Below are 27,036 nucleotides of genomic sequence, written 5' to 3'. Positions count from 1 at the left end.
AGCTGGTCAAAAAACTTTCAAAATATGAAGCTGCAATAATGTTAACGTATTGTTTTTGTTGAAAAGTCACATACAGGCCATGAAGAAATCGGTTACTTGTTGTTCATGGTGTAAATATAAAACCATAAATTTAGACATCCATACATGTATTGCTTGAGGATGAAAGATAACAATATTCATCTGGATAACGCTACCTTGGCCTCAAACATGTCCTTTTCACATTTTTGAGCATACTTAATGCATTCTTTTAGAGGACAAGTCTGCTTTCAAAACATTGCACGCTTTCAATGCCTCGCCATAACTCTTGCCTAGATGGGATTCGTACACTGTCAATGGTTAATGATGGTACATTTGGTCATGTATGGAAATTGAACAAAATTAGAATTGTGTGGAGCTCAAGATACTTGTCCATTGTATCAAGCAAGTACTTTGAAGGGAAGTTTTGAAATTGTACAATGCTTGATTTGATAACAATTTTCGGAGAGTAATATGTGTTGTCGTCCTGTTGTATTGCTTTGTGGTAGTCCATATGATCGACCGCAGCAACTTGTTGATATTTCAATTTTGATATCTTTGTGAAATATAATTAGAAAATCCATTAACACACAATCCACTACTGTATGTTTTGAAGGAACTCAAAAGATCATGTACAGAACAGATTGAGCTCGTTTCAATCTTGTTGTGCTGCACATGGTTCTTGAATTTCAATTTGAGAAATTTCTTGATCTGTATTGCGCCAAAAGGTCAATACTAATGGGATGCGTTCAATTTTGGTGAGTACTATATTTACATTCAATACTATCCTCATTATGATTGAAGGAGTAGGTTGAATCATCATTGTCACATACGTGTCGCTGCTGGTGTGGTGACGAAGAATTCGAGGCATCGCTGCTCTTTCTCGCTGCATGCACTTTGTTTTCATGATGATGTTGATAGAATGTACTCGTGTCTTCATGAAGAACTTCTTTCTTGCCTCCTTTGGAATGACAAAATCCGAAGCAGCTTGTAAAGAGAGTTGAGTAAAATTGTTTGATACAGAACCAATCAGAAAGGAAATAAAAACGATTACAATAGGAGAGTAAAATAAAGATATGTGTAATGACCCATGGATACACAGTCATAAATCTATCTCCAATATTGTAAAATGTAAATAAAAAATAGGGATACGAAACCATAAAGTAAATAGTGTAGAATGTAAAATAGAGATAAGTGATACTTTCAAAAATTAAGTATTTTGTGAACTAAGAATACAAAGGTGTCACGCAACAACGAAACAAACATTTCAGAAATACCAACACTTACTTTGAATTGAAAAAATCGAATCTCCTTATTCTCCCTTAAAATTCTGAAATAGACCTTAACGCCATAAATCACTAGCAATGGAAATATTGTAATAAAGTAGAGAAATAGTACCACCATCATGATATATCTTGCGAGCAGTACTCTCGAGTAGCCTGTGACAAATAGCACAGTCAATACGTATCCAATGAATAAAAATAATGTACACAAGAAAACGAACAGACTCAAAAGTTTGATGTTGTTGCTTGCACTACTCTTCTGTGAAATGGAATCCTTACTTTCCATGCTCCTCAATACAACCAACCACTGAAATACAATTGGTATTAGTCCCATCAAGGATAGAATGCAGTCAACACTGATCAGTACCAATCTTGCATCGTAGGGCAACACTGATATTAAGCTAATGAAACCAAGCACCAAGTTGCAAATGGATATTAAAGTTGCAATAATTCTGAAATCAGCGATTGATTTGGTGATGGAGATTAGAGCTTGCTTCACACGGCTAGTTTTTGTTTTTTTGCTCGAATATATTCTTTCGCTGGCGAGCGACACGTGAGTCAAGTCCTCATCGGTTTCATGCTTTTCATGAGCAGTACAGTAGTGTGGCACTGCTCGTGTATGTAAACATGTTGTTTCTTCATTGTGTGACGAGGGAGGAACGGGATCGACGGTGGTGTGAGAAAGCTGCTGTCGAGGTGATGCTGGCGATGTTGTATTGGTGGCAGTGGTATTATTCGCTTGTGGTGGTGATGGATCTGAGTGAAGATGTGAGTTCAAGAGAAGAGAGTCTGACAAGGACGAAAGACCTCTCGATCGAGTTCGTGCTCGATTGACATTGCTCTTCTTGGTGGTATATTTTCGAATGTTCGAATCATCCAACCTGAATGAAGTTTCCATTGCAGGAGTAGGATTGCCACTAGTGCTCTCATCTCCATGTATTCCAGCATCGGAACTGTTCTCGTCAATGCTGTAATTTGAATTATCTGTGAGAGAATCTGTATTGTTGTGGGTAAGAACATGATCATGATGAAAGGGGTTCTGTTTTCGTTTTGCAAGCTCTTTTGCAAGTTTAAGCTTTTGACTACTGTTCCATCCCATAACATGCTTAAATTCGAGAGGTAAGAGCACCATCAATATAATAACAATCAGCTCCACAATATATAGAGTAATAAAGATTGATCGAATTCCATTTTGAAAAGGTTCCCTATAGTAAGTCGTACTCCAATCGTCACACTTGGAGGAAAAACTTTCACTCTTGTAACAATAACACATTCGTACTGGAAAATAATATTGTAAAGTGGACTCGCTCACTAATGACGCATAAATCATGACATTCAAGAGAGGAAGTGAAAATCCATTGTCTCCACATGCATCAGATGCATCAGTGGAGGATGTTGCTGATGATGAGATGGTTGTTGAGGAATAGCTTACTTGCTTCAACAACATGCTCTCCGAATTTTCATTATTATTATGGTTACTGTGAGCTAAGGAATGAGTCTCAACAAGATTATTACCTCCTCCAAATAAAACATTGTATGAAAAATTCAAAGTACAAATTCCTGAGTATTTTTCCTGGTGATATAATTCAAAAGATGGATTTTCCTGTTCACAATATTGACAATAATTATACAGAGAAACCAAATGGTTTAAATTCACTAAATATCGCTTCGTCAAATTGTTCCCTGACTCTGACTCCTCCAAAATTAATTTCACGGAGAAATCTGTGGTGATCGAGGTTGGAAAAAAAGATCCGTCCATGGAAGCCTTGCTAAAGTTTTGAAACACTTCTTGGATGGTGAGGTCGGTAGGTCTACAGAATAACTGAGAGCAAAGATTATTCAATTGGGAGAGTGTTGGTTGTTGTTGTTGTTCATGTTGTTGCGATTTTCGTGGAATGGATAGTTCCAAATTTCGTTTCCGATATGAATTTTCATGATGATGAGAGTCTGGTGCTGCTGATGTGGTGGTGGTAGTGGTGCTTGTTGTGGTTATTGGTGCTACTCGTTGTTGTTGTTGTGATGGTTGTTGTTGTGATTGTTGCTGATCGAGCCATCTCCGAGTTGAAGCACAAAATGAATATTCCGAAGAAGACATGATCATCGGAGAAGCATGAGCGAAAATTGCATCAATTCCTCCAGTAATCCTCACCGTGAAGGGAGAAAAGGATGAAGTCGGAATGGGTAATGCATTACATGAAATATTATGAAACATGATGGGTATACTTGAAGAAGTTATCGTCCTACTCGATCCAGTATTCAGTTTTAGGAAGGCACAATCCAATGATGATTCAGAAGAGACCACCGATGATGCATGATCATCACTCGGCATACCATTCACATATAGAGCCATGGCAACATCAATGTGATGAAAATGTATGAATGAAAGGAATGAAAGAAGAAGGGCGATGGAAATTCCGAAGATCAGTATGTTCCTTGTTGCTCCAGATACTCGTCCCGTAGTGAGCCAGGAGTGGTGGTATCGAGCTTGCCTTCTTTTTGAATATTTAATAGGATGATCGCATAATCCATGTGTAAATGATCGTGTGATGATGCAAAAAAAGGGAACCTCTCTCATGATGATGATGACGGACTGTATTATTTCTCCAACACACGGAAGAGGATTGTTAATTTTTTTGTAAAGGGAAGAGATTTCGCGTTTCAACAACGCGATGATAACACTATTCAATTAGTATTTAGTGAAACTGAAATGGATCACACTATTCAAAGAGTATTTAGAGTGTCAATATGGGCACAAGTGTGTATTGAGGCATGTTATAATTTTATTTAGTTGTTAATGATGAAACACACACAACTCCTACTGTTGAAAGGGATGACTGTCAAACACATCAGCATCTTCAGAATGCGCCAACAGAGGATCAAAAAATCCGTCACCATAATAGGGTTGATTCATATTCAAGGTTGTTGAATGAGTTGCATTTAGACCATGATGATGAACTGCATGTTGTTGTTGTTGTTGTGGTTGTTGATAATAATTGTAGGATGCATGATTTTGCAAACCTAGAAAACTATGTGGTGACATGTATTGCACATGATGGTGTTGTGGTTGTGAATGTTGGAATGAGGCTCTTGGCGAGGAACTTGTGTTTGTCACATTTCCACTCGAAGATGATCCTGTACTCGTACCTTGACTGGTTGGTGTTAAAGCTTTCCCATGATGAGTACCAGTGTTCGTCATGGTTGGTGAAAGATGTTGATTTTGCATGGAACTAATTTCAGACAACAACAATTCCAAGTCTGACAAGGATTCCACATTGGCCTCTCTCAATTTTCTTTCCAAATATTGAGTTCCATTAAGAGGTGAAATGGCAGGATGAGAACCATTCGATCCTCCTTCAAATGCATCTTCAATTCGATTGTTAAATTTCAATAAAAAGTCTCGCATTTCATTGTAAAACGTTCCCACTCGATTCATCTTCTTTTCTTGAGCTGTATTGAAAGAACAAGAACTGGAAGAATCAAAGGAATGGAGGGAGGATAATGAATTCATCCACTGATTTCCAAAGAGTTGTGAAATTTGCTCTGAATATTCATTGTTTCTTCGACTAAGGAATTCTTCGAGTTCTTTGGTGTGTGGAGCGACATAACGATAACGTTTGCTGAGAACTTGGAGAGCTCTTAAATCTTTTGCCACCACTGCATAATAATCAATTAACTCATTCTCTTGATATTGTTTCACGATATTGGGAATGGTAATTCGTTCTTTTTTGATCACCACAGGTCTTAAATTTTCTCTCTCTCCACGATCGATCATTTTACAAATTTCCAAATTGGTTCTCACTGCTACTAGAATGAATGATATTAAATAAGGACTCACAAAGACGAATAACTCATCTTCAGTAATTTTGCTAATGGCCAATGCTGAACTTTCCAATAATTGAATATGTTCTGGATTATTCTCTGTTGCACATGCAATATTACATCCAGCCAACAACAAGAATAAAATTCTCAATCCATTCATGAGTAATAAATAATTCAAATGATGAATTTTCACAGAAAATTCGGACTTGAATGTAGGTTTCACAGAATAGTGCAACAATGAAACAAAGACTTCAAAATTTCTTAACATTTCATCAATGTCATCCCGTGAGAAGTGTTGACGTTTGAAGAATTCTTTGATTTTTGGTGGAAGAGAGGAACCCAATAAATCGAGAGAAATCTTTTCAAAAGTGGCAATGTCTGGGACTGGATGTGTTTCACATGAAATTAATTCGACCACCATTTGTTGAACTCGAAGATTGGAAATACTTAGTGAAATACCGTGAGCATGTGATTCAACGAATGGAGATTCAGTAGTGACCATGGTGACCATGTTTTTTTGTTTCCAATTAGCAATGAATTGATCGGTGAGATGAAGATATCCTCGAGCTTTGGAGGGTTTTCCAATCGTTGCATTAAATAAGGCAATAATGCTGTAGGTGACAGCTGCGAATGGATTGTCAAAGTCATCAAAGTAATGCATGATTAAATTTCGAGACTTGATGAAAGATTCCTCTATTTGTGGTGAGTGTCACAACGCGAAGAATCAATGAAAATATAAGTCGTTTCATTATTATGCAAACAACAAGAATATTATACAATACAACATTCAATATCATTCAATACAATATATTCAATACAATATATTCAATATAAAGTAATAATAACATGACATTGTGTGTCACCACAGATCGAGAAAAACTTACCTGCAAGATCTGAAAATCCAAAAACCATTTCCACAGATCCCTGGATGGCCAACATTAATGCTAACACGTCCTTTCTTCTCAACAATTCTTGTGATCCTGTCAATAGTAATTTCGTTAAATCTTCTTGTCGAATGGGTGGACTTCCATTGCAAACGATCAAACAATAGGCCTCAATGGTGTTTTGTTTGATCGATTGAATAGCTGTTCGTGCACTTTCGTCAAGATCTTGAGTCGCTGAATTGAAGATTGAAATGACATCGATGGATTTCTTTGAGGAATTATTTTCAGTATTGTTGGAATTGTTGTTCAACAATGAGGAGGAAGTGTTGTTGTTGTTGGCAGTTAAATTGATCAAACCAGCTTTTTTAAAAACAGGTTCCTTATATTCACAATGAACTCCCTTGGTTAAGCAACGTGTGCAAGTGGGAAGTTTCTTGTCTGTGAGCGGGTAAAAAGTACAAATTTAGAAAAGGGTTGAAAGAAAACATGGAACAATTCCATTTTTGTAATCGTTGGTGAGCTGAGTAATGTCGTAAACTTTTCATTAATACTGAGATGTCATTGTGATTGAAATACATGATCATAGGTTCAGTCATATGTGATTATTGTCATGTTATTACATAATACACAAACTTACCATACCGCAACGTTTGTGGATTTTACGACAAGCGAGACACGCAATGGGATGAGTTAGTGGAGCAGTTGTTGGTTCCTCGCTTGTCTTTTGGCTTTCTTTCTGGGAATTGTCAGATGTCAAATTGCCCTTCGATCCCAACAGTGATTGGCCAGAAGGTGTCGAAGGAGGTGGATGAGCAGAGCTCGAGTTGGTCACCGTATTATTATTAATGTTATTATTCAGAATGCTCAATGATGGATTATTCATTAGAGAATTTAACACCAAGTTATTCTGTGTTGCTGATGAAGTGTTCGGACCAGATATGTGATGATGATTGTTCATCATATTTCCAAGTTCATGGTTGTTAACCGTTTGGGTTGGTGATGACAGTAAAGATGAAACCGTAAAGTGGTTATTGTTGTTGTTGGTGTTGATATTATTATTCATCATCACAGTATTGTTCAATGAAGAAGAAGGCAAGACTGAAAGATTTTGATTTCGGACCAGCAATGAATTCAACTCTCCATTCTGCATCAACAATTCCAATAAATTTAAAGTTTCCTGATTGGAAATCATGGTCGAAATGTTGTTTGTGGAATGGTGGATATGTTGCAAATCATCATGGCTGAGATCATTATTTTCAACAAGAGGATGATGGATTGGATGTTGTTGTTGTTGTGAGGATGTGAATATAGGGCCAGAACCATGTGGTGAGGATGTTATGGATGACAAGGAGGATGAGGAATGGAAAGAAGAAGGAAATGCATGTTGAAATGATGGTTGAATGGTTTGTGATGAAGAGAGAATACCATGATTGGAATAATGAGAAGAATTATTGGGTGGATTTGTGTTGGACAGGTGTGTGTTTGTGTCCGTAACAAGAATGGCCGAAGAGGAGTTGGATCGGTGGGTTGTTGGTGGATTCATTTTTTCAGAGTTTGATGGAATAACAGATGACAGAATGGTGAAAGATTCGTTGGTGCTAGGAGAGATATGGAGATGGAGTTCATGTACAGTGATTGGTTGTTTTTTTTTGCATCAAGCCAATTCATTGGTTGTTGAATTTGAGAATTAGTTTCTTGTTGTTGGATTAATTACTATTTCAGACATGACAAAGACAAGAGTGGAATCAGCAGGTGTGAGAATGAGACGAGGTAAGAAAGGGGAAATGGTGGGGAAAATCAAACTATCTCATACATTGCATGTCATTAAAAGCTTCCAAACACGATATCGCTGTCGTTTTTAACTCTTTAAAGACGAGAAGGTCATTCCAATGGGTTTCAATGATTCTTTTGAATTAAAGAGCCATTAACAAATCGAGTTCTTACATTTTGTCCATTTGTTTTGAATATTTAAATATGAAGTAAAATGCATGATTTACAAAACAACTTGTTTATTGCAACGAACTGTTGAAATAGCCACTGAAAAAAAGAATGAGCGCTTGTGCATTCCTTCAGAAATGAGGTGACCTTCGAGTTGACCTTTTTGATCGAAATCGAAAGATATTTTCACTTTTCAAATCGTCATTCAATGCTAATCAAACACAACACTCCCAAGACAATGGACAATGTCAGACATTGCATTTCTCGCATTACTTTTGATTTTGTTGTTCATTGTAGAGAGCAATCTTCTTTTCCAGTAAAGCTTTCACCTTCTTTTCCGTATCGCTCTCTCCAGAAGGATAGAATTGATACAATCTTGCCTCTCCAATCAAGTAATCATCTAAAGGCATAATGACTGCACCTATTGGAATTAAATAAATGACCACATTGCCATAGGTATCAATGGGAGAAAGCACCACGTTATAACCAGCTTTCTTGCACCGATCCACCAAGCCCGATATTTTGGTACTCGAGTGAACCGGTGGACTTCCTCAGCAAGCAGTGAGGCCATATTCTAGAAGAACTGTCGGCTTCTCTGCAATTTGTTTCTGATGTGAGGAGGTTGATTTGGAAGATCGAAACATTTTTTTGTTCTTGTTTTTTAGAAGTAGCGCGATACTAATAATAGGAGAGATCATGAAGACGAGTCCTGAAATGGTTTCGATTTGAAAACCGGCGTTTCTAATTTCGCCGACGAAAGAGAGAGATGCTGCTACAAGTGGCTCTGGACGGGCACTCACATGGATTCATGTGTTTTGATGTGTCCATTAGTGAATTGCTTTGATGTCGTATCCCAAATCCCTCAACTCTTGGCACAACGATTTGCAAACAGAGTCTGTTTTTGCAGTTGTCGAATTCAATTCATTCCTTCTGTTTCTGAGTTGTAACAACTTTGAAGCAATGTGTTTCTCATACGCTAATAAATTGGTGATTAAGATAAGGTGCTGTTCAAAAGCTTACCGTTTGATTCTTTCAAGTACTTTTTCAATACATAAACATTCATTTCGCTATATTTTTCATTGCGTAAGGTGGATTGGTATGGAAGTTTTTGCAGAAAATAGCATAGAAACATGTGTTGCACTTTCCTGTAAACGTTTTCACAGAGTACCACTTCATTGTTTCCGCATTGTTCAAGAAGAAGGTCACCAACAGCCACTACCTCTCCAAAGCATGCGATATTAATTCTCGAGTTGATGGATCCAATCAAACCAATATCTATGAATCCTGTTGCAATTGCTGTTCTAAACGAAAGATGAAGTGTTGGATGATTCCACTCATGCTTTATCATCTCAATACTGTCGTCAATCATCTTGTTGATTTCCAAAGTTGCTGCTGTTGCTCTAATCTCATGGTTTTCAATGGGAGCAGACTCATCGTTCCAACAAGCAAATAATTTAATCCCATTCTTAATGGACATATCCAATACGAATCCTTCATTGTAATGTATTGCGGTTGTAACTTCTGTTATGAGTTTCCTTAAAACGTTGCTAAAAACAGCGTTTCCAACATGTTGTTGAAATTCATTAAAACCATTCAGTTCAAGAACTATCAAACTCATAAACTGCCTTTTAGGTGAAAACAATTCTGATTCATCTTGCACGGTAAGAATGTTTCTCACAATATGCTCAGGAATAATCAAGGAAAAATACAACAATGCTTTTCGAAATTTCTCCAATGCTGTTTCCATGATTTTGACATCACCGAGCAGTGAAGAGGGCTCAACTTTCACAGATAAAGCTCGATCCAAATGGAGCATATTTGTCATTTTCTTTGACCAACCAACAAAGGTAATTGCATACCATTCACAAAGAAACATACCTTACTCAACCGATGTAAAGGATGCGTAATGGTCTTCAATACAATCAACAAAACCACAATACAAAGACTTAAAATCAGAATTAAAATGATCCATCCTGTGACACTATTGTTAATGGTAGATACAAAAAATTGAAAATGTTCAGTAATTACAATGGCTTTCAAAACAATATTGTCGGAAATAATAATACTGATCGAGTAGTCGTATAAAACTGTCGTTCCGTTGAGTCTATTTTGCACAGTGAGTTTCACATTTGTGTGATTGAATCGAAACGATTCTTCTTCCTCTTGTATTTCATGAAATATTTTCTGGAATAATGAATGATTATTGAAATCATGTGGAAAGGTTTGAATGGTGGTTAATGATGGCTCAAAGGAAGAAAAAGCACTTAGTTTTAAAGATGCTGCCAAAATATGGTTACATTTGTCAAGCACTATTACTGCATGAGGTATGTCTAAAACACTTGACATGTAGTCGTGTAATTCAGCAAGGCCATACTCAAGAGCGGCCACCCCCACAAATGAACCATTCACTGGATCTCGTACCAACAGCGATACAAATGTAGAGAGTTCTTTAGAACTTTCAACAACATCACTCCACATGGAGTACTTTTGTCTAAGTGGCAAATGTATCACATTTTCAAAACCCTTTTGGGATGAAATATTGAACGATTGAGTAATGAGTTGATACCACTCCATGCTTGTGACATCCTTAAGATTATCATTTTCATATATAAATTCTGACGAAAGGATAACTCCAGTGTTGCTGACGTTATACTTTAAGTGTGACAATTGGCATTCTGTAACCTGGGAGAGTGAGAGGAATGAATTGGGTCCAAAACAGGGAATAGTCACAAAGCTTGAGCTTTCTTGCCCTCTCTGAAATTGTGACCAACGTTTCTGTTTATCCCCAAAATACATGTTTTTGATATGTGGATCCTGAATGCTTGCCAATGCGAACAATTTAGCCCAAGTGGTGTGGCAGGAAGGGTCTAGCCCAAACGAAGGAAAATGATTATGGAAGGTTGTTATGACCACTTCCGAGGGTGCTATAAAATTAAAGAGTGCATTCTTTACTTTTTGGAATGCTTGTTCGTGAGCCATTGCTTCCGCAGTTCGGATCCACTTTCGAATACATGAACATATATTTAAACATTGTTTTTAGCTAGTCATATCATGTACTGATCTTTTTCAACACTTACCCTTGCACCTTCATTACCGATCACAATTATTACTGTACCCACACTAATGAAGAGTTGAAGCAAGAAAAAGACAACCAGGACATTCATGATGGTAACGAGAGGAGGCATAGATTTACATGATCTTACAACACCATCCTTAACTGACGATAACGAAGATTGAATCCATATCCACAGAGGGAATGGACATTGTATACATGGCATCTTGTTTCGAAAATTTTGCTTCTCTTTTGGATCCATATGATTTAATTTTGGACTGATTGTGGCTTTTTCCTTTGAGAATTGTGTTATGGACTGTTTATTGTGTCCATGAGACTCCGACAAATTTTGTACAAAGATATCATGATGAAGGTGAGACGACGAAGAAATTGAAATCGCTTCTGCTGCACAAGCACCTACCTCCGGAGGAAGGTCTTGGTGCTGCACGTTCATGGAGAGAGAGAAGCAAAATTTTTTTAGGTAGGTCACTTTGCCTTAAAGGGGGCAACAATAAAGTTCTTATTTGTTCGTGCACCTCAAGGAAAGCCTTTCATCTTATACCAAAATGATCATCCTTTTTTTATTGCAGTATTTTGTAATTCTATGCCGAAGATTGTATTATTCCCCTAAGTAATCGTATGCTTCATCATTTCAACAATTTTGCTGTCGAATCTCCATTTCCTATTTGCAAGCGTGTTCAGCAATATTGAGTTAGAAGTTTTTGAATATGTAATAATAAACAAAATGTCACAGTAACAAAGCTTTGTTGCCTGTTTTTTTCAAAATGAAAATGCTCCTGAGCTGGAGAGGACTTTCTATGAATTTCTGAACAATGTTTTTTGATGAAGCCTCTTGTCTGTCATATCAGCCATCACGACAAAAAAATTTCAGAAAGTCAGAACGAGTCTTGGCCCACAATCATCAAAAAAGAGGCTTCTCTTTCTCGCTGATCTGAAACATCACAACCATCATCATCAGCATCCCATAACATCATTCATCATCATCGAATACCACTATCAATCAAACCAAACAAACGGAAATGTTATCTTCTGCTTCCTCTTCCCGACTATCTACAACATCCACCACCAAAGCCTCCTCATCATTGCGATCTCACAATAATAGCAACAACAACAAAAAACAACCCTTCTCCAATGTTTTTACCTTCTTTGATCATTCGAGACTTGATGGATGGCAAAAGAAGAGCAAAGTCTATTATCATCCTCAAGTATCACCCCTTCTCCTTCCACCGGGTGTAACTCCGTATGGATCATCATCCACGAATGGAAACTCAACAGGAGGATCATCAAGTGGTAAGAACAAGACCTCTTCGGATACTTCTTCTGGCAGAATTGGTTCTCTCAATAATAATAATTTAATTTTGAACTCACCTCTCCTTCAAAATACACCACTTGCCAATCTCTATACAAGTACAACAGCTTTGGACTCCCAACGATTGGATAAAACCAACATTACAAGTGTGGCAGCCAGCAAGAATATTCTCTTCTTTTCAGATGATCACGGAAATATCCATACTATTGATACTCACAAAAAAGAGCATACTTGTGTGGTGAGTGTCTTCTCAAAAGCGGTCTTCTCCATACGGGTGGTCACACCAAAGAGTGGATCTGAATATAAGGGTGGATCCAGTGGAAAGCAATCTAGCACTTCTGGTCAACACGAAGAACAAAAAGTGAAAAGCAACTATCTAATTGCCATTGGAAGTGATTACAACATGTCCATTCTTCAGACACTCATTCCCTCCTCAGAGAAAAAATGAAGAGAGTGGCAACAACTCACAAAATACAACAACCACTTTGAAAGACCTCACCATACAAGAGGATGTTAAAATTAAAGTGTTTGAATGGAAGGGAGCATTCAAAATTTCAGATCTATTAACAATTCCAAAAGCTGAAATTACTCTTCCAAGATACGACAAAGAGGACAAACTAATTACCTCCATTGATCAATTTGAAGTCACAACTGATTTGAAATATCTTGCAATTCCGAGAGGAAAATATGTTTACTTGTACAATGATGTTGGAAAGAGGAACACAACAACAAATCAATCTGGAGTTGTATCAGCATCAAAAACGTCGAACCAAACAGGATTCTTTAGTTTTGCATCTTCGAGTGACAAACGAGCACCAAGCATTCAAGCTCTTCCATCGAACAGCCAAATTAATTCCCTTGGTTTCCTTTCAAATCAGGATAAACAAGGAAATTGGGTACTTTATGCTACCGACAAGAACGATGTCTATAGATGGGACTTGGCTCGATCCTTAGGATCAGGTTTTGTAAAAATACCCTTCTCATCCTCGTCACTTGTGTCCGCAACAGGAAGTAATACCTCAAACGCCTCTCAAGACACGACCTCAAACGGAGCAAACTTTGTTGGCAATTTAGATCCAATAGAATTTGGTTGTGCGTGTGTCTCTAGCCCATTTTATGCTTCTTCATTTTTGGAACATCAAGAGGCCAAATACAATTCACAAAGATCCTTACAAAATCAAAACCTTCTCTATGATACAACGATCGGAAAATATCACTCGGCATTTATTGTGTTGAAAGGTGACGAGATTCATGCTTTCAAATACAATCACAATCCAAATATCCTTGTTCCATCGAGCAGTAGTTCTGGTGACAATGCATCGGGAGTCAACGATAAGCTTGTAAAACTTCCTCCATCTCATACCACACATCACAACCACAACATTGTTCGTAGAAAATTATTCTGGTATCAAAATTATTTGGGTATGGTTCGAGTTGAAAATCACTCATCATTACCAATTTATGGCAGTGGTGTCACTAATAAGAAGGGAAATGTCATTCTCAATATGTATGATGTGAACAACGCTTACATTACGTATGATTTCCGAACTCAAAATCTTCATATGGCAAACAATGTTCCACAAAATGGTGTTGCTAATCAACAAGGAAATAATTCATTATCATCAATTGAAAAGAATAGAAAATATCAATTCATTGACGTGGTTCCAGTTTATCAACAAGGTGTAGATACTGGCACTATTTTCCTCATTGTAAAGAGAGAAGGTCCAATGGGTAAAGAGAGTGGAAGCGAAAATTACATTTACCAACTCAAAGAGAAGCCTCCTCAAAGCAAATTAGAATTACTCATTAAGAAGTATCAGTATCGTTATGCAATTGAACTTGCAAAAACAATTCAACAACTTGACTATGACGCCTTCAACTCTGAAACCCGTCGTAAATATGGTGACTATTTGTTTTCTCAAGGAAGATATCAACAATCTGTTCGTCAATATATGCAAACAATTCCTTTGGTAGAACCGTCGTATGTGATTAGAAAATTCCTGGACTCACAAAAGAATGCCTATCTCATTCAATACTTGTTAAAACTCCATATTGAGAGAAAGAACAATAGAGATCACACAACACTATTATTGAATTGCTTTATGAGATTGGATGACTTGAGTGAAGAACAAATACAACTCATGACCAATCCATCAGGTCTCAACATGTCCAACATATCCAAAGACAAAGACATAGTAGGTATGGACATGTTAATGGATGGTGATGATGGCCAAGAAGACGCAGAAATAGCAGAAGAAGAGGCAGAATCTCAATTAATGACTCGATTTATGGAACTTGTTGAGATGCGAGATAAATCAAAAATATTTGAAGAATTTATTCATCCAAGAAATAGCAAACTATTGAACTATGATGTAGAAACAGCCATTAAAGTTCTTAGGGAGAATGGATTCAGGGATGAAGCACTCAAACTTGCAGAAAGTAATGCTCCTTTACTTGCCAATAATCCAGAAAAGCAGAAAATACTCAATGACTGGATTATTAGAATATACATTGAAGATTTTGCAAAATGGAATGAAAATCCAAAATTGCTCGAATACAAACTGAATTACAAGAAGGCCCTTCGGCATATTGAATCTCTCAACTTGGAGCAAGCAAAAGAGTTTATGCGTAAATATGGAAGAAAATTAGTAGCTAACATACCAGAGAGGGCAACCAACTTTTTGATCAGAATGTGTACCAACTATAGACCAATTCCATCTAAAAAACAAGTCACAGGAGCTATTCCTCAAATATTTGAAGTAGCTGACAATATGGACGATAAGAGAAGAATTTTCTTGACACAATCAGCATGTGAAGAACTTCATATCACGGATCCTGATTTGTTGAATATTTCAGTGAGCTCCTCCTCCACTCAATTCGACCAATCACCAGAGGATTACATTTTCTGTTACTCTGCCGATAAGGATCATACACAAAATCAATACTGGCTGATGGTTTTATTGGAGGTTGTGACAAGTTATCACAAGGATGTTCATTTCAATATGGACAAGGTGGTATACAATAGCTTACTGGAGCTTTATCTTTACTTCTGGTCCAAAGACAATGCTGGAAATAACAGAAATAGTGCCGATGTAGATCACACTCTCGAAGAAGGTTTCAACATTTCGAATGGCCAATATTATGAATATAAGGGATTGCTTGATTCAAACCCTAACACTCCAACTCCAACCTCACCTGCAGGTGCCACTCCATCTGTTGACACTTCGAGCAGTTTATTACTTCCAAAAATTGATGATGGTAATGATTATTACAAAATTTATCCTGTTCACTCCTCCGATATTACCACACCATATAGACTCAAGATTATGGATATTTTGTCCCAGAGATCTCATGGTGATGATAGCAAGCCAAAATATGATCGTGAACATGCACTTGTCCTTGTTCAATCTGCAAAATTCAGAGAAGGAATTTTATATCTTTACCAAGTGCTTGGTCTTCACTATGACATTATTCAGTATCATATGGACAAGGATGGAGTTGATCCAGATAGAAAATTCCAAGATATTCTCTCTCGATGTAGAGAGAAAGAATGTAAAGATGATAGAAATGTTTGGATACAAGCCCTTTCATTTTATGCCAAAGGTCTTGGAAGTGAAGAACCAAATTCTGAGAAATATCTTACTTCTCTTTTAGAAGAAATCAAGGACAATGATGTCATACCACCTCTTATGGTTGTAGACATTTTATGTCAAGACAGCAAGATCAAACTCTCGACCATTAAGCAATATCTTCAAAGTAAGCTAAAATCTGAACAAGAAAATATCAAAGATCAAACATCCACAATTCGAGAGTTACAAAAAGAAACTCAAAAATTGAGTTATGAAGTTGAGGAGTTGAGAACAAGTGCCAAAATTTTCCAACTCACTCAATGTTCCCTTTGCAACTCTCAATTGGATTTACCTGCAGTTCACTTTATGTGTATGCATAGCTATCACCAACGTTGTCTTGAGAAGGATGAATGTCCAAAATGCGCCGAAAAGAACAAGTCTTATTTGAATGAAATGGAAGTTTTGAAACGAGCCAAGGAAGCTGGTGGACGATATGGAGCTTCAGGTGGAACTCTCAGCAAACAAGAACAACGTGACAATTTCTTCAAACGTCTCGCAACCAATGGCTTTAGTGTCGTTGCTCGAGAATTCGGTATGGGAACAATCAATAGTAGTTTGACCAGTATTGGAGGAGAGTTAAATCCTTACGACGATTTTGATGACAAGTTGTAAGAAGTTGTGTGTAACCTTAATTTTTGTTGTGTATATCATGGACAATATAATTTGCCGTTTCAGGAAAGATTTTTCATCGCTAATTTATTAGGTTTTAATTCAACAAAATCGCAAAATTTCAACCAAAAAATGATTCACTCCTTCATGACCTCTTCGTCATCGTCTCTTTCGGAGCGAATCAAACAGGACAGACAAGGCTTGATCAGCAATCCACTCTCTCTCATGACTGCTCTTCATAATGAATTCAAAATCATCTCTGACAAGGGAAAGCAGATTGAACAATTATTTCATCAAAAATTGTTGGATCCAAATACTGGCGTGTTCCGAGATGTTTCTCGTGTGATGGAGTTGACTAATGCTCGTACCGATGCCAGTGAGAATATTGAGGCGTCGGAGCCAGTCAAGGTCGTTCATCCGAGCCAAGTTGATATTGCTGTGGTGGAGAACAACAGTTCAACATCTGCTCCCTCATCGACTACTGAGTCTGATCCAGCAACATCACCATTAATGATGATCAAACAGTTTGTAGAAACCTGTAGTAGTGAAAGTAAGTATATACATTCGTGTCATTTGAAACAATAATATTCATCGTGTTCACACAATCCTTATTGCTATGAATCACAATAATCGCATGAACAACAGCACAAGTCTTTTCTTCGGAATCCATTTCCTCTATTAAGGACATGACACAGAAACTTTTATCTTGCTTTGATCAATTGAAAGATCACATGAAAGATGATGGCGATTCGATGATTCCTAGTGGATGTTTGTTTAGCTTGGTAGCATGTTGTGTGGCAGCCTTATTGAGGGAAATTGAAAATAATGCTAAGAAGGAATGGCAAGCGTTCTATGGAGATGTCAAACAAACCATTCAAGAATTTTATACTGAGTTAACGGGATCAGTCATGGAGGCCTTTTCCAAATTGAAGGAAATCACTGTGGCAACCTTCAAGGAAATCCAACAAACGATTCTAAAAACCATGGAATGTGCAAAAGGATTCACCAAAGAAGTGATTACTGAGACAGAACAAATTTCAGAGAGACACTTATTGGGCCTCCTCAGTATGAATAATATTCTGAAAAGTCTAAAAGAAAAGAATTTTTTAACCTCACAATTTGAACAGCTTCATGTGGAATTCAAACAAGTCTTAAATCACTTTTCCACTTCATTTGTGACTGGACTGGTACAGGGCATGTTGAAACCTGTCGTTAAATTTACAAAAAATATTGGAGACATTGTGAAAGAGTTGTTGAGCTCTTCATTGAATGCCATGATTCAGCTTTTTGAGAAATTTGTGGAATTGGTAAAATCGACTCCGGACCGTGTGAAGAACATTTTCGACTTTTCCCATCATTGTGTGGCTGCATTGTGTTTGAGCAAACCTCAAGAATTGATTGATCAAACTGTAGATTCTGCTAAAAAATTGCTCTCGTCTGTGCCTCTAGAAAATATAGTCGGTGCACTCAAAGCTTTGAAAGAGTTCGTTGAGAAACAGTTTTCGAAAGGGAACGTTGTGAGTGAATATGCAGAACAACTGAAAGAGGTTACAAGTGAAATTTCCATTGCCATTCATGAACAAAACTCTTTGCTGACAAAATTGGATTCTAATTTGGATGATATCAAAAAGATCGTCGCTGAGATTGAAGAGAAGGGAGTGAATTCTATTGTGGATAAGGCAGAACATGTGATTGACAAGGTGACAGATGTGCTTCATGTACCATCACCGATCCCCTTAATCAAAAAACTTTTTTAGATTTGTGGTTCTTGTGAATGCGTTCGTTAGTATGGTTTGATTAAAGCTTGCCCAAATTGAAGCTCTTTAATATTATCATTTACCATTACAGATTCAAAACTCGCGCCACAAAATAATCTTCTAAAAAATTGAAAAAAAATAATGACCTCCGACAACACGAATCCAAACAACAACATGATAAAATCCGATCTTCAGAAAATAAAAGATGTATTATCGGAAATAGAAAAAACAGCAAATGATAATCATTCAATAATAGATCGAGAGCCACTCTTTCAACAATTGGTCATCTTGTTAAAGAAAAATTCACAAATCATTTTACAATTCGTTTCGGAAAAGTTGAGCTTGTTTTTAAAATTGCTCGAACATCAAATTCAATTTGGAGAATTGTAGGTTTTTAATTCTGAGTTTGTTGTTGGGATTGTATTGAATAGATGACATCACCATGTATAAAACAACTCTAAAAACGTTGTTGAATGATCAAGCTCACCTTCTGCTTACACAAGTTATGGATATTTGGCACATCATGAAACGATATCAAAATTATTCACCTCATCGAACATTCAACAATTCTTTCAAATCATGTTTTCACAAACCAAAGTCTCAAAAAAGTCACTCTCACTGGCCGTGTGGTGTCTCGGAGTTCAACGATTTGTGACCTCAAACCATTCAAATCATCCTTTGAATACTTCAAATGGTACAGCATTGAATATTTCACAAGTAGCGACATCAAATCCAATTGAACCTTTTGCTTCAGAAATTTTCAAGTCTATCAGTTATGGAATTAATAATCCATATCAGTCACACACGACCACAACAGAAGCACTCAACACACTGCTTGTGATATTGAATCAACTTCAGGAAGTGAGTGCTAAACATGCCAATGTGTGGCTGGTTGACGTAATTGAAAGCCTAATTTCACCTCACAAAAAGTAGGTTGCTGAAGAATTTACCTTTAATTGTTCACATCAAATGTGAAAATCACCACAAAATATGTTTCTACATGTCAATATCACAACAGTATTTGTATTGCTGCCGAAAAAGTTATTGATCTCTTCGTATTCAAACAAATGCTTCCTTTCCACAACAATAAGAAATATCAATTTTCTGAAGACATGTTGAAAAGTGTTTCACAAACCTTAATGGAACATCATGAAAAGAATTATTCAGCTCTAAAACACAATTTAAATATTCCAATTTACGATTCATCGATCACGTTTCCACAACAAGCGTCATCTTCAACAGCTTCAACAGTTGGATCTTCTCATTCGTGGCATCACTTTTTACCCGAATTTTCCAATAGGTATGTTAAAAATCACTGTTTCTATCTTTGTTCTATGTGTTTGTTGTTTGACTTTAGGCAAAGTATTATTGCAATGAAAGCATGGGGATTAATTGTTTACTTTATCGGAAAGAATCTTGCCAAAGACAATATTTGCACTCAATACCATGACCTCTTAAAGTCCAAACTTTCTATTACACGCAATATTGATAATGAACCCTCATCACAATCTTCCTCAGCCAGTAATACTTCATTTACCCAAAGTAGCAACCAATCTTCATCACAGAGACATAAATTGAATGAAGCAATTATTGGAGGTATATTATTTTGTGAGTGTGTGGATTATGCTTGGTCTATGCTCATTCAAACTTTTCAATCTCACAAACCACTCTATTTTCACACTTCGAAAGGAAGACTTTCTTTACTGATGAAACCTCTAATTGCAGGTATGAAAGTTCTTGCAAATAGTCCAACCAGTACGTTAGGTCTGGTGGATAAGCGAATCCATGAAACATGTTATCGTAGAATTATTTTCCAAATTTTGCCAGAAGCAGCAAAGAATACCACACTACTGTTTGAGCTCGTATTGAAACCTTTTTATGATGCAGTCTCATCAAAAGAATTAACTGATCATGCTTTAAGAGAACAATTAATTTTGTTTTTGAGTCAATGGTGGTATAATGATCAACGAGAGACAGTCAAAAGGAAAAAGAAACGAAAAGATTCACTATTAGATGACGATAGCGATGACGAATATGGGGAGAAACGAGGGAATAAGCTGATGAATCCTAATACAGCCTTGAATGACATTTCATTCCTTGTGAAGAAACAATATTCGAGTTGGTTTGAAGCTCCTTGTCTAAAACAAGAAGCCATATTAATGTGCTCTCAGCCCTCTTCATCATCAGTGAACAAAACCAATACTTCAACTCAATCCTTCAATGAAGATAACCCAATACTTGTCCCACTTCAAAAGTTGGAATTTATTTCCACAAATTTCAAGTGGATTTTTGAAAGCTTTTTAGAAAAATTATTCAAACGATTTTTAGTGTCATTCAAACTAAATACAACAGAAAATGAAGAGGTAGCTAGTCGATTTGGAAAGGTACTGAATTGCTATTTTCGGTCGTTGTGTCAGGTGGTGATGTCATTCATTCGATTTTCTCCAAAAAACTTGAATGAAGAAGAAAAAGAAAAGTATGACTCACTTGTACGTCAATTAATTGCTCGATTGGCCACGTTTTGTTTAGAAAACGTTGTACAAAGTTTTCAACCCTTCTCAGAAATTGATTCAATTGGAAAGATACTTCAAAATTGGGCACAACAAATGACTCTCCTTTTTTTGAAAAGCTTCTTTGAGTGCATTCCGTTGAGTACCTTAATTTGTGGACATATCGAAAACAACATAATCTTAATTACTTTGGACTTGAAGGATCTTTTCACCAAAGTGTTTAAAACTACAAGTGTAGATGTACACGAGAAGAAGTCGCCACTGTTCGCACTTCTTCATGGATTATTTGAAATTTCCTTAAGAGGAATTAAGGGAAATTCAGCCAATATTTCAAAAGCGACCGATATCATGTTCGAAATACTCTCTTCATTAGCAGATCGACTGTTTTCTGATTCGATGGAAATGCCTGACTTGTATTATGATAATACGGTAAGTTTTTCACATCATTTTCGAGTATCATGTAACCCTTCTTCTAATCACCAATAATATTTGTGAATTCAAATGACTTTCTGAATTACATTTATTTTTTAGAGAACATATTTGGAATTAATCTTCTCAGAGTTGTTGTTCATTCAACAAAAGGTTTTTGGCACAATTTCACATGGAACCATTGAGATGGTCTCACTCACCAAAGTCATCGAATGCCAAATGTTGGCATGGCAAAAATTTTGTACTCTATTTAGAGATTCTATGCGAATTATTGATACATGTTTCTCTTTGATGACTGTTTCTACAGAAGATGATGATCATCAATCACGTTTTGCCCATACTTCTTCTGAAGTCATTCAAAAAAGAAGATCTCAATCTCAATATCTGAAAAGCTATCTCTCAAAACATGTTTCTGAGACACAACGAAGTACATCCGACTCAAGCTTAACAATCAAATCCGTGAAGCCAGAGTTTGTTCCATGTTTGATGAAGTTACTACTATTTCCATTTGATTTATTAGGTTGCAAATTGGAAATGCAAGTACCTAACGAACAATCCTTACAAAATGATATGAAAGAGAATATGAATTCACATTTCACAATGATGAATGAGATTTTTTCGAATGATGGTACTCTACTTCACACCCTCAAAGATATTATTTTAATGTATGGAAGTATTCATGCGTCAAGCAATTTACCTCCATTCAATTACATTAGCAAACATTTAAAAACAACACTTACTCACTCTCATTTGCAACATATTTGCGAAGATTTATCTGATAAGATTCAATATCAATACGTTTGCATTTTGAGCAATTTAAATGTTGACAGTGCAACCATGAACGATGGAGCGATATACTCTTCATTTACCTTGATGAGAAACTGGTTTGTATATGGAACCAAACTGCTTTCATTGATATGTACATTGTGTCATGAATCTCAACGATTTAAAGGTTCTATCTTAACATCACCTTCAGGAAAAACGGCAGTTCATACTTTACAAAATTTACTGAAACATTTTGTTTGGATGATATTTGATTATAGAAGACAACAACAATATGCTCCTCAAACAGAATCACTCTTTTCAAATGTTGTGCAAATAATGACAGAGTTGAAGAAATTACTTTCACTTTCGAGAAGTGTACAACATGCTGTTCAATTTGCAATTGAATACTCTGAAGAAATTCTTTTCGATAAGGACTTTACAAATTTATTTGAATTTAAGGGAGCAATGAAATTCAAATCAATGCCCTATTCAACCGACGAAATGTTACAATTTGCATCTCTTTGTGAAAACATTTGGGAATGTGTATTTTCTCAATTGTCCAAATGGGTTACTCAGGATGGTGTCATATTTGATCAAATATTATTGAATCAAATGGAAAACGTCTTTGTTTTGGGAATGAATGGACAACGTAATGCCAAATTGAGAAAGGTAACCATTCAATTTTGGAGAAACACTTTCGCAAAGAGTTCCAGTACTTTGACATTGTCTCAAAAATTGCAAGAAACTTTTTTGAATTTGCTACTACTGAAGGAGATCACTACGGAAGAATTGATGTTTCCTGTTCCTCAAAATACTACCATGCCTCTGATTGGAGATACATCAAAAACTTTTGAAGAAAAACAAAATAATGAAATCAATGTTGGAGGTGCAGAGTTAAAGAAGAGAAAACGATCTGTCGATGATGGAATGAATAACAGTAGTCACGTGTCATCATCGACCATTCAACAAAACCAAACAGCATTTGAAAGCAAAGACGAGTCACAGAAAATCAAAAAAGTGAAACTCACCAAATCACAAAAAGAAAAGTTTAGAGAACGGAAAGAAACACGTCTTGTAGTTCCAGAGATGAATCCAAGCTTGTTGTCTTCATCAATGCTCTCAACAAGTGACATGAGCGATGATGATGACGATTTTGAAGTACATCCTCCTTCCAATATTTCCATCAATAAGGCAGAACAATCCACAAATCTTGTCAATATTAGTGACATTGTTGCTGATCATCCAAAAAACAACATTTCCAATTTAGATGACAGTTCATTATTGGATATCAAGAGAGACATTGTTCGGATGACGCCTGTCAAATCAAGCAACAAAAATTCTGTTATCAATTTGGTCACCCCAGATAATTTAGAAAGACCATGTACAACACCTGCATTGCAATTGTCACCAATTCATCTTGAAGATGAAGAAAAGAAAAATAACATTTCATCTGTGGAGGATTTATTCGCAAAATTGGAGTCTGGCTGTACCCCCCAAACCAACAAGATGAAAGCATCTCACGAATCACTTTCAATTTCTTTTACAGTTGTGTCAGAACCAATTGTTCACAATCAGGTATCAAATGATGCACATCATCAACAGGCCACCAAATCTAATCGTCATGAATCACCATCATCTCCGACTGGAAACCACCATGATGACGATAATACTCAAATTACGCCGATCCTTAAAAAGAGTCCATTATCACATACAGAACAGAATCATGAAGCAACTGGAGGAATTGTGAAAAATGTGGCTCAAATGAAGAAACATGTTCGATTTGAATCATTTCAAAATGAATTGACAGAAACTCATTCTCCACCTCCTCCAACTGAAAATGTCGCAAGTAGCTCTTCATCTTTTTTAAAACAGTTGGAATTATTGCATGACATGCTTTCATCGTCCTCGAATGGATTGAACTGTGACGAAAGAAAGTTAGCCATTCAAAAAGTATATTCCCTTTTAGGTTGTTTGTTACATGAAGATGAATGACGATCGTGAAGACATGTGACATTGCTGATTTATTGTCTTGGTTCGCGTTTGAGAGATAGTTCGTAGAGGTAGTCCTCATTGAAGGTTGCACTGAAATGGATGGCGTTGAGCTTGGTTGACAATTCACCACATGTCGGAAAGTTGTAGGAAATTTTTTGATACTTTTGAATTTTCTTAATGATCGATGCTAGTTGCCTTCTCTTGAAAAAAGTTAATCTTGGTGTCATCTTTCATATCACAATTCCCCTCTTCACAAAATGTTAAATAGAAAAATGCCAATGTAGGGCAAACTTGGTGGATAGGTTTGTTTCATGCATTCTCGTAAAAATTTAAAATTTGACTCATGAGAGACCAGCTTTGAGAGTTCTTCAAATTGCTTTCGTTTCTTTTCTGGAACCAATTCCCATGATTTTTTCAACCTTAAAACACTGTTCGAGTTGAGGGCCATCATGATCCCTTTCAATGTGGGTTTGGGTTTGGGTTTGGGTTTGGGTTTGGGTTTGGGTTTGGGTTTGGGTTTGGGTTTGGGTTTGGGTTTGGGTTTGGGTTTGGGTTTGGGTTTGGGTTTGGGTTTGGGTTTGGGTTTGGGTTTGGGTTTGGGTTTGGGTTTGGGTTTGGGTTTGGGTTTGGGTTTGGGTTTGGGTTTGGGTTTGGGTTTGGGTTTGGGTTTGGGTTTGGGTTTGGGTTTGGGTTTGGGTTTGGGTTTGGGTTTGGGTTTGGGTTTGGGTTTGGGTTTGGGTTTGGGTTTGGGTTTGGGTTTGGGTTTGGGTTTGGGTTTGGGTTTGGGTTTGGGTTTGGGTTTGGGTTTGGGTTTGGGTTTGGGTTTGGGTTTGGGTTTGGGTTTGGGTTTGGGTTTGGGTTTGGGTTTGGGTTTGGGTTTGGGTTTGGGTTTGGGTTTGGGTTTGGGTTTGGGTTTGGGTTTGGGTTTGGGTTTGGGTTTGGGTTTGGGTTTGGGTTTGGGTTTGGGTTTGGGTTTGGGTTTGGGTTTGGGTTTGGGTTTGGGTTTGGGTTTGGGTTTGGGTTTGGGTTTGGGTTTGGGTTTGGGTTTGGGTTTGGGTTTGGGTTTGGGTTTGGGTTTGGGTTTGGGTTTGGGTTTGGGTTTGGGTTTGGGTTTGGGTTTGGGTTTGGGTTTGGGTTTGGGTTTGGGTTTGGGTTTGGGTTTGGGTTTGGGTTTGGGTTTGGGTTTGGGTTTGGGTTTGGGTTTGGGTTTGGGTTTGGGTTTGGGTTTGGGTTTGGGTTTGGGTTTGGGTTTGGGTTTGGGTTTGGGTTTGGGTTTGGGTTTGGGTTTGGGTTTGGGTTTGGGTTTGGGTTTGGGTTTGGGTTTGGGTTTGGGTTTGGGTTTGGGTTTGGGTTTGGGTTTGGGTTTGGGTTTGGGTTTGGGTTTGGGTTTGGGTTTGGGTTTGGGTTTGGGTTTGGGTTTGGGTTTGGGTTTGGGTTTGGGTTTGGGTTTGGGTTTGGGTTTGGGTTTGGGTTTGGGTTTGGGTTTGGGTTTGGGTTTGGGTTTGGGTTTGGGTTTGGGTTTGGGTTTGGGTTTGGGTTTGGGTTTGGGTTTGGGTTTGGGTTTGGGTTTGGGTTTGGGTTTGGGTTTGGGTTTGGGTTTGGGTTTGGGTTTGGGTTTGGGTTTGGGTTTGGGTTTGGGTTTGGGTTTGGGTTTGGGTTTGGGTTTGGGTTTGGGTTTGGGTTTGGGTTTGGGTTTGGGTTTGGGTTTGGGTTTGGGTTTGGGTTTGGGTTTGGGTTTGGGTTTGGGTTTGGGTTTGGGTTTGGGTTTGGGTTTGGGTTTGGGTTTGGGTTTGGGTTTGGGTTTGGGTTTGGGTTTGGGTTTGGGTTTGGGTTTGGGTTTGGGTTTGGGTTTGGGTTTGGGTTTGGGTTTGGGTTTGGGTTTGGGTTTGGGTTTGGGTTTGGGTTTGGGTTTGGGTTTGGGTTTGGGTTTGGGTTTGGGTTTGGGTTTGGGTTTGGGTTTGGGTTTGGGTTTGGGTTTGGGTTTGGGTTTGGGTTTGGGTTTGGGTTTGGGTTTGGGTTTGGGTTTGGGTTTGGGTTTGGGTTTGGGTTTGGGTTTGGGTTTGGGTTTGGGTTTGGGTTTGGGTTTGGGTTTGGGTTTGGGTTTGGGTTTGGGTTTGGGTTTGGGTTTGGGTTTGGGTTTGGGTTTGGGTTTGGGTTTGGGTTTGGGTTTGGGTTTGGGTTTGGGTTTGGGTTTGGGTTTGGGTTTGGGTTTGGGTTTGGGTTTGGGTTTGGGTTTGGGTTTGGGTTTGGGTTTGGGTTTGGGTTTGGGTTTGGGTTTGGGTTTGGGTTTGGGTTTGGGTTTGGGTTTGGGTTTGGGTTTGGGTTTGGGTTTGGGTTTGGGTTTGGGTTTGGGTTTGGGTTTGGGTTTGGGTTTGGGTTTGGGTTTGGGTTTGGGTTTGGGTTTGGGTTTGGGTTTGGGTTTGGGTTTGGGTTTGGGTTTGGGTTTGGGTTTGGGTTTGGGTTTGGGTTTGGGTTTGGGTTTGGGTTTGGGTTTGGGTTTGGGTTTGGGTTTGGGTTTGGGTTTGGGTTTGGGTTTGGGTTTGGGTTTGGGTTTGGGTTTGGGTTTGGGTTTGGGTTTGGGTTTGGGTTTGGGTTTGGGTTTGGGTTTGGGTTTGGGTTTGGGTTTGGGTTTGGGTTTGGGTTTGGGTTTGGGTTTGGGTTTGGGTTTGGGTTTGGGTTTGGGTTTGGGTTTGGGTTTGGGTTTGGGTTTGGGTTTGGGTTTGGGTTTGGGTTTGGGTTTGGGTTTGGGTTTGGGTTTGGGTTTGGGTTTGGGTTTGGGTTTGGGTTTGGGTTTGGGTTTGGGTTTGGGTTTGGGTTTGGGTTTGGGTTTGGGTTTGGGTTTGGGTTTGGGTTTGGGTTTGGGTTTGGGTTTGGGTTTGGGTTTGGGTTTGGGTTTGGGTTTGGGTTTGGGTTTGGGTTTGGGTTTGGGTTTGGGTTTGGGTTTGGGTTTGGGTTTGGGTTTGGGTTTGGGTTTGGGTTTGGGTTTGGGTTTGGGTTTGGGTTTGGGTTTGGGTTTGGGTTTAG

General features: G+C 37.9%; 7 protein-coding genes across 8 annotated transcripts; 4 read left to right on the top strand and 3 right to left on the bottom strand.

Annotated features, from left to right (window-relative positions):
* Positions 1–764: 764 nt before the first annotated feature.
* Positions 765–3,648, bottom strand: FDP41_004985 (uncharacterized protein; the record flags this gene model as incomplete). Its single annotated transcript, XM_044708459.1, has 2 exons — positions 765–1,241; positions 1,303–3,648. 2 exons carry the CDS (start codon positions 3,646–3,648, stop codon positions 765–767), a joined length of 2,823 nt encoding a protein of 940 aa, XP_044560371.1.
* Positions 3,649–4,113: 465 nt separating this feature from the next.
* Positions 4,114–7,544, bottom strand: FDP41_004984 (uncharacterized protein; the record flags this gene model as incomplete). The annotated part of the gene is made up of 3 exons (XM_044708458.1): positions 4,114–5,810; positions 6,002–6,439; positions 6,644–7,544. 3 exons carry the CDS (start codon positions 7,542–7,544, stop codon positions 4,114–4,116), a joined length of 3,036 nt encoding a protein of 1,011 aa, XP_044560370.1.
* A 664-nt stretch (positions 7,545–8,208) lies between these two features.
* On the bottom strand, positions 8,209–11,445 carry FDP41_004983 (uncharacterized protein; the record flags this gene model as incomplete). 2 transcript variants are annotated; one of them, XM_044708456.1, is made up of 4 exons in its annotated part: positions 8,209–8,360; positions 8,960–9,767; positions 9,818–10,939; positions 11,017–11,445. In XM_044708456.1, 4 exons carry the CDS (start codon positions 11,443–11,445, stop codon positions 8,209–8,211), a joined length of 2,511 nt encoding a protein of 836 aa, XP_044560368.1. The 2 variants fall into 2 exon arrangements, with proteins under 2 accessions (XP_044560368.1, XP_044560369.1); XM_044708457.1 differs by lacking the exon at positions 8,209–8,360 and having other exon boundaries at positions 9,761–10,939.
* Positions 11,446–12,031: 586 nt separating this feature from the next.
* FDP41_004982 (uncharacterized protein) lies at positions 12,032–16,562 on the top strand (the record flags this gene model as incomplete). Its single annotated transcript, XM_044708455.1, has 2 exons — positions 12,032–12,713; positions 12,814–16,562. The coding sequence occupies 2 exons, from the start codon at positions 12,032–12,034 to the stop codon at positions 16,560–16,562; spliced, it is 4,431 nt and encodes a 1,476-aa protein (XP_044560367.1).
* Positions 16,563–16,691: 129 nt separating this feature from the next.
* Positions 16,692–18,316, top strand: FDP41_004981 (uncharacterized protein; the record flags this gene model as incomplete). Its single annotated transcript, XM_044708454.1, has 2 exons — positions 16,692–17,109; positions 17,205–18,316. The coding sequence occupies 2 exons, from the start codon at positions 16,692–16,694 to the stop codon at positions 18,314–18,316; spliced, it is 1,530 nt and encodes a 509-aa protein (XP_044560366.1).
* Positions 18,317–18,457: 141 nt separating this feature from the next.
* FDP41_004980 (uncharacterized protein) lies at positions 18,458–24,012 on the top strand (the record flags this gene model as incomplete). Its single annotated transcript, XM_044708453.1, has 5 exons — positions 18,458–18,702; positions 18,799–19,245; positions 19,335–19,616; positions 19,674–21,255; positions 21,358–24,012. 5 exons carry the CDS (start codon positions 18,458–18,460, stop codon positions 24,010–24,012), a joined length of 5,211 nt encoding a protein of 1,736 aa, XP_044560365.1.
* A 449-nt stretch (positions 24,013–24,461) lies between these two features.
* On the top strand, positions 24,462–27,036 carry FDP41_004979 (uncharacterized protein; the record flags this gene model as incomplete). The annotated part of the gene is made up of 1 exon (XM_044708451.1): positions 24,462–27,036. A coding segment is annotated over one exon (2,575 nt), but the record flags the coding sequence as incomplete, so codon positions are not given.

This window comes from Naegleria fowleri, assembly GCF_008403515.1.
Source record: "Naegleria fowleri strain ATCC 30894 chromosome Unknown tig43, whole genome shotgun sequence".
Lineage (NCBI taxonomy): Eukaryota > Heterolobosea > Eutetramitea > Acrasida > Naegleriidae > Naegleria > Naegleria fowleri.
Note: the sequence above shows the minus strand (reverse complement) of the source record. Positions and strands in the feature narration are given on the sequence as shown.